At 39.0% G+C, this 12,500-nt stretch overlaps 3 protein-coding genes across 4 annotated transcripts in view; 2 read left to right on the top strand and 1 right to left on the bottom strand.

The window, feature by feature from the left end:
- LOC138028483 (uncharacterized) overlaps window positions 1-959 on the top strand; it is a 40,659-nt gene extending 39,700 nt beyond the window's left edge. Inside the window, exon 33 of the mRNA XM_068876037.1 lies at window positions 242-959. Within this exon, the coding sequence (XP_068732138.1) occupies window positions 242-937 (696 nt within the window). The 3' untranslated portion in view covers window positions 938-959. The remainder of the gene's footprint in view (window positions 1-241) is intronic.
- Window positions 960-1,254: 295 nt separating this feature from the next.
- Window positions 1,255-4,152, top strand: LOC138028469 (calcium homeostasis modulator protein 6-like). The gene has a single exon (XM_068876018.1). The coding sequence runs from the start codon at window positions 1,883-1,885 to the stop codon at window positions 3,008-3,010; it is 1,128 nt and encodes a 375-aa protein (XP_068732119.1). The 5' UTR covers window positions 1,255-1,882; the 3' UTR covers window positions 3,011-4,152.
- Window positions 3,482-12,500, bottom strand: part of LOC138028473 (ubiquitin-like-conjugating enzyme ATG3) — a 9,567-nt gene continuing 548 nt past the window's right edge. The window contains exons 3-12 of one of the 2 annotated variants that reach the window (XM_068876026.1): window positions 12,452-12,500; window positions 11,907-11,980; window positions 10,066-10,241; window positions 8,107-8,185; window positions 7,892-7,926; window positions 7,570-7,725; window positions 5,987-6,034; window positions 5,042-5,118; window positions 4,478-4,603; window positions 3,482-3,500 (exon numbers count right to left, since the gene is read on the bottom strand). The exon at window positions 12,452-12,500 is cut by the window's right edge and continues 1 nt beyond it. In XM_068876026.1, the coding sequence (XP_068732127.1) occupies window positions 3,497-3,500; window positions 4,478-4,603; window positions 5,042-5,118; window positions 5,987-6,034; window positions 7,570-7,725; window positions 7,892-7,926; window positions 8,107-8,185; window positions 10,066-10,241; window positions 11,907-11,980; window positions 12,452-12,500 (824 nt within the window). In that variant the 3' untranslated portion in view covers window positions 3,482-3,496. Of the gene's footprint in view, window positions 3,501-3,541; window positions 4,153-4,477; window positions 4,604-5,041; window positions 5,119-5,986; window positions 6,035-7,569; window positions 7,726-7,891; window positions 7,927-8,106; window positions 8,186-10,065; window positions 10,242-11,906; window positions 11,981-12,451 lie in introns of those variants that run through there. The other variant, XM_068876024.1, reaches the window with a different exon arrangement.

Here is a 12,500-nt window from a genome sequence, read left to right as displayed (position 1 = left end):
ATACACGTATGACGTAATTCATGATGGCGCTGATACCCAAGTTTAGAAATTCCGTTCTTCTCGAACGCAATAACGTTATGTTACAAATTGCAATATTATTTGATAATCACGTTGAAATGGATTGATCAGTTGGACCTCGTTCCTAATTACGCCACGCTTGCTCGCAATAGATTTGGTTTTCTTCCTTTAAGGTTTTCACGCATTATTGTTCCATTTTGAGTCTTTATATTTAATTTATTAGGAGAAACAAAACGGCGTGTTGGGTATAATGGCACCATCAAATCAACCATCGAAAGTCAGTCAAGCTCACCAAGAACAAGAAACACCAATTAATATTAGAACCTTAACCAAAGCAACCACACCACCTGTGACTATAAGGAATTTTTTTAAACCGAAAATTGTTGAAAAAACGTTTGAGGATCGAGAAGAAACAACAGCACAAGGAGGAACAAGTGGAGAAAATGACTGCATTGATAAAGAATGTAGCTCAAAGAACAATGTGGTGGAAGAGGTAGCACGCGATGAAGGCTCGACAGAGAAACAAACGGTTTCAGTGGCCAAGGAAAAAGTTGTCAAATCAAGTTACTTTCAATCACAGGAAAACAAAAGCCAAGAGCATGTGCAGAAAAAGGGCACTAAAGAAGTTTCTGTGAGGTCTGATGCCGTTGTGCTACGTCAGCTCTCCGTCGAGACGTCATCATCAAAAGACAACTTGAAATCCAAGAACTCTTTGAAACGAAGCAATAATGGTACTCTTTTAGGATCAAACAAACGACAGAAGCAGTCAAGCATCCTGTGTTCGTTTGGAAAAGGTACCGACAAATCGAGCCTTATTGGAAAGCAGAAAGGTGTTTTCTGTCCTGTCTGTGAAGTAAAATTCGCAAGCGACGCAAAAAACGCAGATATCAATAAGCACATTGATGGCTGTCTTAGTTGAATAAAACTTTCAGGCAATAGTAGAACCTGGCTGTTTTGTGTTATCGAAATAGGCCATTTCCGAGTTCATGTCTGCCTCCTCTTCAAAGAGAGTCAAAGTGCGAAGTTATTGTGATGGTAATTAGTTCTACTTTACATATGAACTAATTTTCATAACAAAAACTTCGCACTTAGACTCGCTTTCAAGAGGAAGCAGACATGAACTCGGAAATGGCCTATTAATCGTTTGGTGTAGAGCTGCATGCTTGATCAAGAAATGAAAACTCACAGACTGTTGTGTTGCTTTGTCTTTGGCTCTTATCTACCGTGAAAAATCGTGATTATTTTGCGGGGATCGGCATCATAAGCTCCTTTCGTTTTTTTGGCGGCTTTTCTTTTTGTTTCTTTTCTTTCGTTCATTCATTGTTTCTTTTAAGTTTTGCATGTACATGGTAAATTTTTATGATGATTACCGTTTTCCGTCTTTTTTTTGTCTATTGACTTTACTCTCCCGCCATGTTGATGACTTTGACCTTGGAACCAAGGATGCACACGGACAGTATTCTGTGCGCATGCGTTACGTAGAAGGGCTAAAGTCTCTGGGCACGAGACAGAGCACGAGATGTAGTTTTCAAACTAAACTGCACTTAGCATTGCTTTGAAGAAGCACCGGGAAGAATGGTCCATGAAAGGCAAAATGCAGTCACTCAATGCTTGTGCATTGGTCGTCACCAAATGTCGCTGAAGATATAGATTGCGTGACAAGTCAAGAGAAGTCGTCGACCGACTGAGGGGACAGTGAAATCTAGCTACTCAACCCCCCTTGGTGACACACAGTACTGAATCTGTCATGACATTACGTATTCTTTTATTCCTCGTGTTTCATTAATTAATTCACGTCAGGTACACATTAAGTAAGGAAGAAATATTTATTTGCTGTCTACTCGGCAATTGACTCGGGATCACAATGGCCCTCACCCTGACGTCTCTTCTTAACTCCGTGAAGACGGCCTTCCAAAGCCATTCAGGCGCCATCAGAAATACAACTGCTGCCTTGGTAGTATATGGATTAAACGAGATTGTTAAGAGCGAGGACTTTTTTCAGTGTCCACCAGAGAACTTTACCCTCTATGCCAGCTGTTTTTTCGTCATGCCTGCCTTGTTCTTATTTATGGCCACTCTGTTTCTTCACAGTGGCTTTTGGAACCAGGTTCGTGGATGCTGTTATTACGAATTACCCTACAAACGAGGAGCCAAACGATATTTTTGCTTTCTTTTTCCTCGCTGGCCCTGCGGCTATGCTCTTGTTGAAGTCTTGTTCCAATGTTCCTTGTCTGGGTTTCTGTGGATATTCTGGGCTTTGTTACAACGAGACTACTTCATCTGTGCTTCACTCGGAGGGACAAAGGAAGCGAAATTGATTAACGCTTCATTCGATGAGAGATTGAAAATCGAAGCAGACTACGCCAATGCTGGTCGAAATTCTCAGATTGCTGCATTATTTTTACTCGGTGGCTCGCTCATTGTTGCCTTTGTTAGCGTTAGTGTTTATCGGTGCTGTTTTCAGCGAGAATTCGGTTCCTTACCAAGCCCATATCAGTATCAAAAGCTCGAGTCGGATGCTGCAGTTCAGGCTTTCAAAGAAAACATGGAGAAGCTTGCGCAAGGACAGGGAAAGAGACGAGCTGATATGTACTTTGAGACAATGAACAAGAAAAATCCCTCCGACATACTGAAGAACGCTTATCAAAACCTGGTCACGGTGAATAAATTTGACGAAGCGTTTCCATCTCTAGAAGATTACGAGCATCTCCAAGCGCAGGCAGCTGTCACAGCGTTTAAAGAAAGAGTTCAACAGGAAGGCAAACAAAAGGTCGAGTTGACATTTGTGGACACAACTTGGCATGAATACGAAGACACCGACGCGTTTTTGCTTGTACGTAACGCTCACGAGGCCATGGCGGAGAGATATCCACGATCAACAGGCGACAGAACACAGCCATATGTCAAGGAGAAAGACTCAACAGATCACTTCGACGGAAAAGATAGTGGACCATTCAAGCATGCAAAAGTTGGTGACATTGAAATGCTCTGATTTTACTCACAGACAGCAGTGCGAAAGTTGCTCATTTAAGCTCAAATTTCACACTCGATATTGAGACGAACATTGTCTTTTAGGACCTCCATGGTTTAAAAGATAGTGATCATGCTTTTAGGGGCGTAAAAAGCACGAATTTCTTCCTTTGTAAAGATACAGAATGAATTACTGCCTACTGGCGATGAGACAATCAAAACCGCTGAGGCACCCTCATTGCATCCAGAATCAATCCATTAAGATTAGAAGATGCTGGTTCTCTTTAATTTGTGTAGGTCTTGAGGAATATGTTGTAGCACACGTGGAAGAGCAGTGATGTCGATGGGTCTGTGAGCGGAAGTAACGCACAAATTTCAGATGTAATGTCACGCCATAGGGCAGACGTTGCCCATTTCCTGGTGATGGAAAATAACGATCGTGGAGAGCATCCCCTCACATTCAATAGAGCAAAGACATTTGTAGGTCTTGGTCCTTTTTCAAGGCATTTCACCTATAAGTAAGTTTGAAAATAAACACAACTAAACACACTGGTTGAGAAAAGAGTTGCTTTAATCTCTGGCTAATATTTCTTATTATCACTCAATAGCTAATTTTATTTTCTGAGTTGCTGTTTGCCTGCCTCGAAACAAGTTAATGTTCATGCGAAATTATTCATATTAAAATGAGGTACTTATTTTTTTTGAAATTAAACTCATTTCCATTTGAATGGTTTCACACAAAGACCTTTTTGAAATGGAGGCAAACAACAAATTTGGAGGGTTAGTCTTTAAGCTTCAGCCTGTCTGCTTTCCTTCTTCCTTCGTCTTCTTGTTATTGCCTGAGGTCACAGTCTCTAAGTATACCACCGAAGTTTCATCTCTATGTGCGGTACATATTACCCATCTTCAGTGGCAGAGACAGCCCCTGGCATTTGTATGTGAAGAAATACATAATAAGAAAGCAGAGTTCCGTGAGACTTTCAAACTTCAACCTTGGTGAGATTTTCAGTAAGACTGTCTATTCTTCTTATCTCCAGAATTAATACATGGACTATTTTATGATTGCTAGTAGGGGATGGATTTCACATTGTAAAATGACGTGTGTAGTCATATTCTATTGTCGGTATAACAGCTTGGACAAATTTGAGAAAGATGAGCAGATACCTGTAGACGGGTTGTTAAGGAAAAAAGCAACTTCATTGTCAACATGCAACTCCTGCTTTTTGATTTGGTAGGTCTTGACTCTTTGCAAACAAGGTGTACAGTATCTTCCTTTTTTTCTTCTTTGCTGCTCCCCAGGCCTCGATTGTTCAAAAGGTGGATAACGTTACCCACCAGGTAAATCGATATCCAGCAGATGGCGCTATCCACCCTTTGAACAACTGGAGCCAGTTCTGTCATCTCTGTTTCCCCTGGGGTCCCTTCCCCTTGTACATACCCCAGTTTTTACTACCATTTTCTGTATGTTTTGGACACCAACAAGACACACCATGGAAATGAAATTCTGGCTAGCGTCAAGAAGAGGAGACTTGAGTTGTAAGGATACATATGAACACCCAGTTCTCCACCACCATCAGCAACTGTTTGAATGATTTTCTTCATTACATCTGCATGTCTAAAAAAACAAACCAGCACACTGATTGAGAAACTTGAACCTGATACTTGTCTTTTTTTACAGTTTCTGTACATTTTGCAAAGCTAATCAATGCATGTTTAGCTTATATAATGTTTGCACACGAGGATATAATCCCCTACATAATTATCAAAAGTAATTCTTGCACCGGTATCTAACTAATAAAATATATACACCTTACATAAATTCTTGTTGCTTGGGATTTTTTGGGATGTTACGAAAACTTAGTTTTATGTGTTGGAGTATTCGATTTCAAATTACATAATGATCATTCTCTAATAGAGTTAAGCATGGTGTTAAAGTATCCGAATTAGGGGTACTCTTTGGTAAACCTGATGGCAGCCACCTTCCTGAATTATTAATGAATTCGAAATTTGGATTTTACATCTAAAGTGTCAGTCATTTTAAGGACTCCCTAACCTGCAAGGATGTACAGATGCCATAGTCATTGGCAAATGGGGATGAGCTTCAACTGTAACTGTCTTTTTGGCATGGTCCTTGAATACAAGAGTGATGGTATTAAACAATGAGCCATACTACATGTTTATTTTAGTTAACCCATTTAACACACAAGAAATCCTAACTCGTAACTCAGTACCTAACCAACAATAATACACTGTAGAAATTGGCACACATGGACCACATAGCCATCACTGAAATGTGAGGGTTCATTTTACCCACCCCCCCCCCCCCTCTTGATTTCACACTCCCACACTAATTACAGTAATACAGGTGTATGTCTGATGTAACAAAAACTTGCTCACAGTGCCGTACTGTATTCAATGCTGACTTCACTCTTATTATTAGGTATTCCGACAAATAAGATGATAAAACATTCTACACCAAACATGTTCATTTTGTTTTCAAGGTTTAAATTATTGCAATGGGATAGAAAGGTGCAGCACAAAAAACACCACAGCCTTTACTCCATTGACTCCTGGGGAGTGAGACTTACCAGGTTTAACTCTGTACAACACAAAACCATTTTACTCGTCAACTCCCGGTGTCCTATGGTGCCAGAAGGGTCAATGGGTTTGGTAAAGCCAGTGGCCCATCAGGCCGGAGCTTATCCCAATTTCAGTAGCATGAAGCGACTAGGAGTATTTCTTCTCCCCCCTGGATGGGATGCCAGTCCATCACAGGGTTACCCCCAGCATTAAATTCGCCACTACGCATTTATACACCTTGGTGGAGAGAGGCCCCGTGAGAGTAAAGCGTCTTGCCCAAGAATACAACAAAATGCCCCCAGCCAGGACCCGAACCCGGACCACTCAATCCGGAGTAGAGCGTTAACCAGTCAAAAACTATGTCCCCTCCACTGATTGTCTTAATACAGAATTTCTTTACAAAAAAAAAACCTCTAACCTGGCTCATGTCCTCATACATTTCTTCTACTGATAGTGGTTCTCGGTTCTAAAAAAATGACAAAACCAGGTTACTTTGGATTTGAACAGTTAGAAAGGATTCAAATTGATCACTCCATCTTTAAAGTGCATATGACACAAAAATTTTTATTAGCTTGTTTAAAAGAGCTTTCAAAATGATAAAGAACGGTGTTTATTTTATTGTGATAGCTCTCTTGGTTGCCGAGTTGTTCAAGATTTTGATTTATGCAAATTCGACGACTTGTGACGTCACACAGTGGACTCAAAATGATGTAAAATCACAAAAAATGAAATATATCTGAAGGCGTTTTCTGTATAGAACTGACACTTTTACAGTTCTTGTACTCATTACAAAGTTCTATGATATGGGCCACTGTGATGTTTCCATAGCAACACAATGGGCTCCAGGCCCTCTCCATCCAAAGGATAAAATCAGAGTTCCCCTCCCTAATAAGGGTTATTTGCTCTTGATGTTCATTCAGTGGATGTGAGCAAATATGGACATTACACAGCATTAGCACAAGAAGGTCTGTTAGACTCTGGAGCAACAAGAAGGCATTTTTCATTTCAGGATGGTAGAGGTCTGGTAAGGAGTATGTTGCTATGGTGACATCATAATCACTATCACAATGTGTAATTTTGGCAGCACATCAACCCTGCAGACTAAGTATTTGCAAAGATATTTCATATTTTGTGATTTTATATAATTTTGTGTCCACTATGTGACGTCACAAGTCCTCTAATTAGCATAAATCAAAATCTTGAATAATTCAGCAACCAAAAGTGCTATTACAATAAAGTAAACACCATTCTTCATCATCTTGAAAGCTCTTTCAAACAAGATAATAAAAAAAATTGTGTCATATGCACTTTAAGTGGAATCCAGTGTTAGAGATGAATGAATTCTTCATGGTCACATCCCCTATGCATTTATAAAAGACATGCTGCAAGTTTTTTTAAACAGCTTCAAAAAGCGTGTCCCTTGTGAGTCCAAACAAGAAAAATAAGCCGGACCTCATTTATGATTACTATTCCTTATATAAAGAATTCTAATGAGGAGTGTTTTATTGGGTTTAAAGCTCATGCATGTAATGCTTTATCAATATTTTGATAGGCTTTTAGGCTAATGAGTTTTTGAATGTGACACATCAAAAGTGACCAACTCACATTTGGCATAGTAACCACTGCAGTGGTATCACAGTGGTCATGGATTCAAATCCCATTCAGGCCTGAATTTCTCAGGCTTTCCCTTCTTTTTCATTACCACTGAAGTAATGTTCATGACTATAGTAATCTAAACGTCTGAAAATGCATCTTATTTTGATCACTGCTGGACATGACTTTCACTGAGAAGTTAGCGTTTATCATGACAATCATTCATTAACCTTTTCACTCCCAAGAGAATTCCCATTGGCAAAGTTAAATCTTTAATTAGTGTTACACACAGTAAAAAGTTGAAATTTGACAAGGTTTTTTTGGATGTTTTAATCTGATGGCTAGCAATATGCTAATTCACTCACATGAAAGTGATACAACTACACTGCGCAAAGTGGAACACTTTACCTCATTATATCCGAAGAGCCATAACCTTGGTGTCTGATAGTATTTATCGTAAGTGATGTACATGTCATATGTTCTTGTATGCAAAATTCCACCAGAGCTACTCAAATCTGCTAAACCCTCTCCACCTTTTGACGCTGGTTTAATGGATAATGTTGCCTAGCAACAAAAGTAGGCTATTAGCACAATGCCATTTCTTTTTGTGGCCATGCGTATGCTAAAACGATCCAAACAAGACAAAAGACTGGCTAAATTAAATTAAGACCAAGTCAACCATAATACTCTGCAAACAAAGTTACGGTATCAAATGAAACTACTAATATACCTCGTCACTTTCCAGCATGCCACTCTCTTCAAAAGCTAAACAATACAAAACAAATCTCATTAGAATGTTGTGCATAGAAAAAGAACTGCTGATCACAGGAGAAATTGCAGCAGTGCAAGTGAAAATCTGCCATGAAGAGAAATAGAGTCACTTGGAAAGAAGGTCCAAGTGTGATAACCTTAGGAACCTAACCTTAGCACCCTCAAAATTAATACCTTCCATATCCACTGCTTCCTCTTCCTCTTCGTCATCATCATCATCATCATTTTCTGCAGGGTTTATGCCCTTTGCATTCTAGAAAAAATAATTTGAAAGTAATGACTGATTGTTCACATTTTGGTTACAGTAATAATAATTATTATTTAAGCTTGGAGAGTCTAACTACTTCCATAAAGTGAAAGTCTCTTCTGCAGACCTCTTTCTTTTGTGTGGAGACTTAATTATTGCTATTCCAAAAGAGCCTATATAAAGAAGGGGAGATCTGTCCTTTTGGTCACTTAATGGCACACTTAGTGACAAAGCTCATCTTCCATCACCAGGTTCTCATTAAATTCCAGGTACAATGGAGCGTGTGTAAGCCACTAATGTTAATTGGACAGAGCTCTTCAAGTGGTATTTCAGATTAGACTGAATTCTGTTTTATGATTGTCTGTGTCATTATTTTCACATTTTGGTTACAGTAATAATAATTACAGTAATAATAATTATTATTTAAGCTTCGAGTTTAACTACTTCCATAAAGTGAAATTCTCTTCTGCAGACCTCTTTCTTTTGTGTTGAGACTTAATTATTGCTATTCCAAAAGAGCCTATATAAAGAAGGGGAGATCTGTCCTCTTGGTCACTTAATTGCACACTTAGTGACAAAGCTCATCTTCCATCACCAGGTTCTCATTAAATTCCAGGTACAATGGAGCGTGTGTAAGCCACTAATGTTAATTGGACAGAGCTCTTCAAGTGGTATTTCAGATTAGACTGAATTCTGTTTTATGATTGTCTGTGTCATTATTTTCACATTTTGGTTACAGTAATAATAATTACAGTAATAATGATTATTATTTAAGCTTCGAGTTTAACTACTTCCATAAAGTGAAATTCTCTTCTGCAGACCTCTTTCTTTTGTGTGGAGACTTAATTATTGCTATTCCAAAAGAGCCTATATAAAGAAGGGGAGATCTGTCCTCTTGGTCACTTAATTGCACACTTAGTGACAAAGCTCATCTTCCATCACCAGGTTCTCATTAAATTCCAGGTACAATGGAGCGTGTGTAAGCCACTAATGTTAATTGGACAGAGCTCTTCAAGTGGTATTTCAGATTAGACTGAATTCTGTTTTATGATTGTCTGTGTCATTATTTTCACATTTTGGTTACAGTAATAATAATTACAGTAATAATAATTATTATTTAAGCTTCGAGTTTAACTACTTCCATAAAGTGAAATTCTCTTCTGCAGACCTCTTTCTTTTGTGTTGAGACTTAATTATTGCTATTCCAAAAGAGCCTATATAAAGAAGGGGAGATCTGTCCTCTTGGTCACTTAATTGCACACTTAGTGACAAAGCTCATCTTCCATCACCAGGTTCTCATTAAATTCCAGGTACAATGGAGCGTGTGTAAGCCACTAATGTTAATTGGACAGAGCTCTTCAAGTGGTATTTCAGATTAGACTGAATTCTGTTTTATGATTGTCTGTGTCATTATTTTCTGAACCCCAGAAAATAGCTGTCCTACACTTATTTCCAGGATTGCAAAGTCACAAAGTACTTCGTTATATTTTCATCTTTAAAGCTACGTTACAAATATTCAAGTTTTCATAACCACTGATGTCTACTCGAGGAGAAGAGTTTGTGATGTTTATCTCCTGTATTACATGTACAAAGACACAAGGGATGTAGAAGTCGAGGACATGGACAAGAGAACACTTGTGATTCTCATCAAAATAAGAATGCATCTAATTAATTGGCCATTTCGGAGTTCATGTCTGCCTCTTCAAAGCGAGTCTAAGTGCGAACTTTTTGTGATGGTAATTGGTTCTACTTTACATATAAATGAAAACTAATTTTCATAAGGAAAACTTCGCACTTAGACTCGGTTTGAAGAGGAGGCAGACATGAACTCAGAAATGGCCCATTGCAATGTCTGGTGTCCTGACCCTAACATTCAGGCTTCAAACCTTGTCAGATTCTAGTGTCATCTCCGTGAATGACTCCTCGCCACCAGGAACAACCTGAGCCCCACTGACATCCACATGGTGATGTGTGTCAACCCAACCACCATCTTCATCTGGTTCAACAATGGCCTCATTCTCTTCTTGATGTTCCATCTCTTTACATCGTTTATAACATGGAACTACATGCAATGCATCACAGAAAACAAAGCTTAGAATATTTTATGAATCAGGAATCCTTTCAAGCCCTCACCAACTTGATTTCCATTTTGTATTTGCACAAGCAAGTTTGTCTGGTTTCTTAATTCTATTTTTTAATAATTTAATTCCTCCCCAGTAACAATATTATTCTGAACTCAGTTGTTGTTCCTGTAGTGTCGTTTGTTACATTGACTACGGAAAGCCCCCTTAGGAAGGACCCAATGTCAATGAAGAGAACTGTAATTGTCTCTTGAGGAAATTAACTCACTATTGTCCAGTTGTGTGCTTCTTCAAAGCATATTCTGGGTGCTAGAATTTCCTCTGGATGTCCAAAATGGCATAAAAATTAGCTGTGGCCTGTATTCTGAATACAAGGCACTGAAGTAATAAAGCAAGTGAATTGGAAGGGGATTGCAGGGAATTCTCCCAGCCACACATACATTACTTTCTGCATTTGCTACCTAAATATCCATGTCAATGCATGGTTCAAAGTCTGAGAAACCTTGTTTTGAAAAAGACCACACTCTATTTGTAATGTAAATTGTTAGGTAATCGGAACAATAACAGGAAACAAGAGGTGAGATTTGTTGGGTCTTGACAAACTGCAAGTAATGCAAATAAGTCTAAGTACCCATTTTAAAACGATTAGCTTTTCAACAACTTGTGTCAGCTCGCATATTGTACAACCTCGATTTGTTTCATAACAAACTGAACCACAATCTCACTTTTAATTAAAGGCCAGGTAGCCAATGCAAGCACACAACTACCATAAATTGGAACATTCAAAATGAAAATAAAGTATCACACTGGCAACAAAACTACTCCTCTCTGTCAAAACTGACAATCATTATTAACCACTAGCACTGAATAGGGAGACATGTTTCGGCTAAAAAACAAGCTTTAATTGCTGCCAAGGTTATGAGGCAGCAATTCTAATCAAGTTCATTTGAGAAGCACAGATTTCTTGATGAGTGCATTGTTCCCACAGGTTTAAGGGCACTATTGTTGCACTTGGCATGTGATCCATTAACCCTCCCTCCCAAAGGATGTGCATTCAGGCAATTTAATTAACTACTAATAATTACCATGAGTAAGTAGAATGCTGCTGAGAGGTAGCAAAATCATTTTGCTACCTCTCAGCAGCATTCTACTTACTCATGGTAATTATTAGTAGTTAATTAAATTGCCTGAATGCACATCCTTTGGGAGGGAGGGTGAGAGACTAATAATTTGCAAACCTTGCTGGATATCTACAAGTTTACTAGAGGTCAAGTAGGAAGCAACATCATAATAAAAAAGCCAACACAGCATGAAATCATAGTCAATGAAACTTCCACATGGAAGAATGCCTGCACAACATGTTGTACAACGCATCTGGTTTGCCAATCTCATCCCCAGAGTCCACTTTTCTTTTGGTCAGCACCAAGAACAAGGACTCTGGCCATTCCTGCAGTCGTAGTGAAGGTCCATTTTTATAACTGTTGACAACCACTGTTGTTTCAAATTTCTGAGTGTGCGTAGACGTGCTGGAAGTCCGTGACTTGCAGACTTCCTACCTTGGAAGTGCCCAGAGTTCATGTTCTTGGTGCTGACCAAAAAAGAAAAGTGGACTCTGGGGACGAGATTGCTGGTTAACTTATCCTTGCCATTTTTTGTATACAAGAACTGTTTGTCTTTGGGCAGATAGGCTTTGACTCTTGTTTCGTCAGGTCCTGAGTCCCTAAAAGCAAAAGGGTAGGGTCAAATTTCTGATCCCAAGGCAACAAATCAAATGACGGAGAAGAGATAAAGCTATTACTTGACTGGTATAAATGGAATTGTTATATAGCTGAGTTTTTTCCCCCAGCAGCACGCATGCTCTCAGTGGTTACTTTGTGGTAACAAATAAAACTGTTTCCCGCCAAAGGTCTCTTAGCGGACAACAGTGCAAAATATATGACGTCAGAGGGTAACAGTGTGTTACCTGCAAATGATGACCGGCGATTGCTGTTGCCGTTGCACATTTTTCTTTTTGTGCTACACTGTATATAACAAATCACTTAATGACTGGTCCCTTGGAAAAAAGTTCATTTTGTTTCCCGAGAATCTCAATGTTTCCCAGAGGCACAGCTGAAGGAAACATTGAGATACAAAATGAGCTGTTTCCCTCGGAACCAGTCATTAAGTTTTTATTGTTGAAATAATAACAAACCATTTCCATGTGGGACAGTGATGAACTAGATGATCTCCTGCAGCCACAA

Source organism: Montipora capricornis, chromosome 13 (genome assembly GCF_036669925.1).
Source record: "Montipora capricornis isolate CH-2021 chromosome 13, ASM3666992v2, whole genome shotgun sequence".
Taxonomy (NCBI): domain Eukaryota; kingdom Metazoa; phylum Cnidaria; class Anthozoa; order Scleractinia; family Acroporidae; genus Montipora; species Montipora capricornis.
The sequence above is the reverse complement of the archived record's forward strand: the minus strand, read 5'-3'. Positions and strand labels throughout refer to the sequence as shown.

Bases quoted from the DNA above. Each gene is read 5' to 3' on its own strand.
- LOC138028469 (XM_068876018.1), top strand. From the start codon at position 1,883: ATGGCCCTCACCCTGACGTCTCTTCTTAACTCCGTGAAGACGGCCTTC.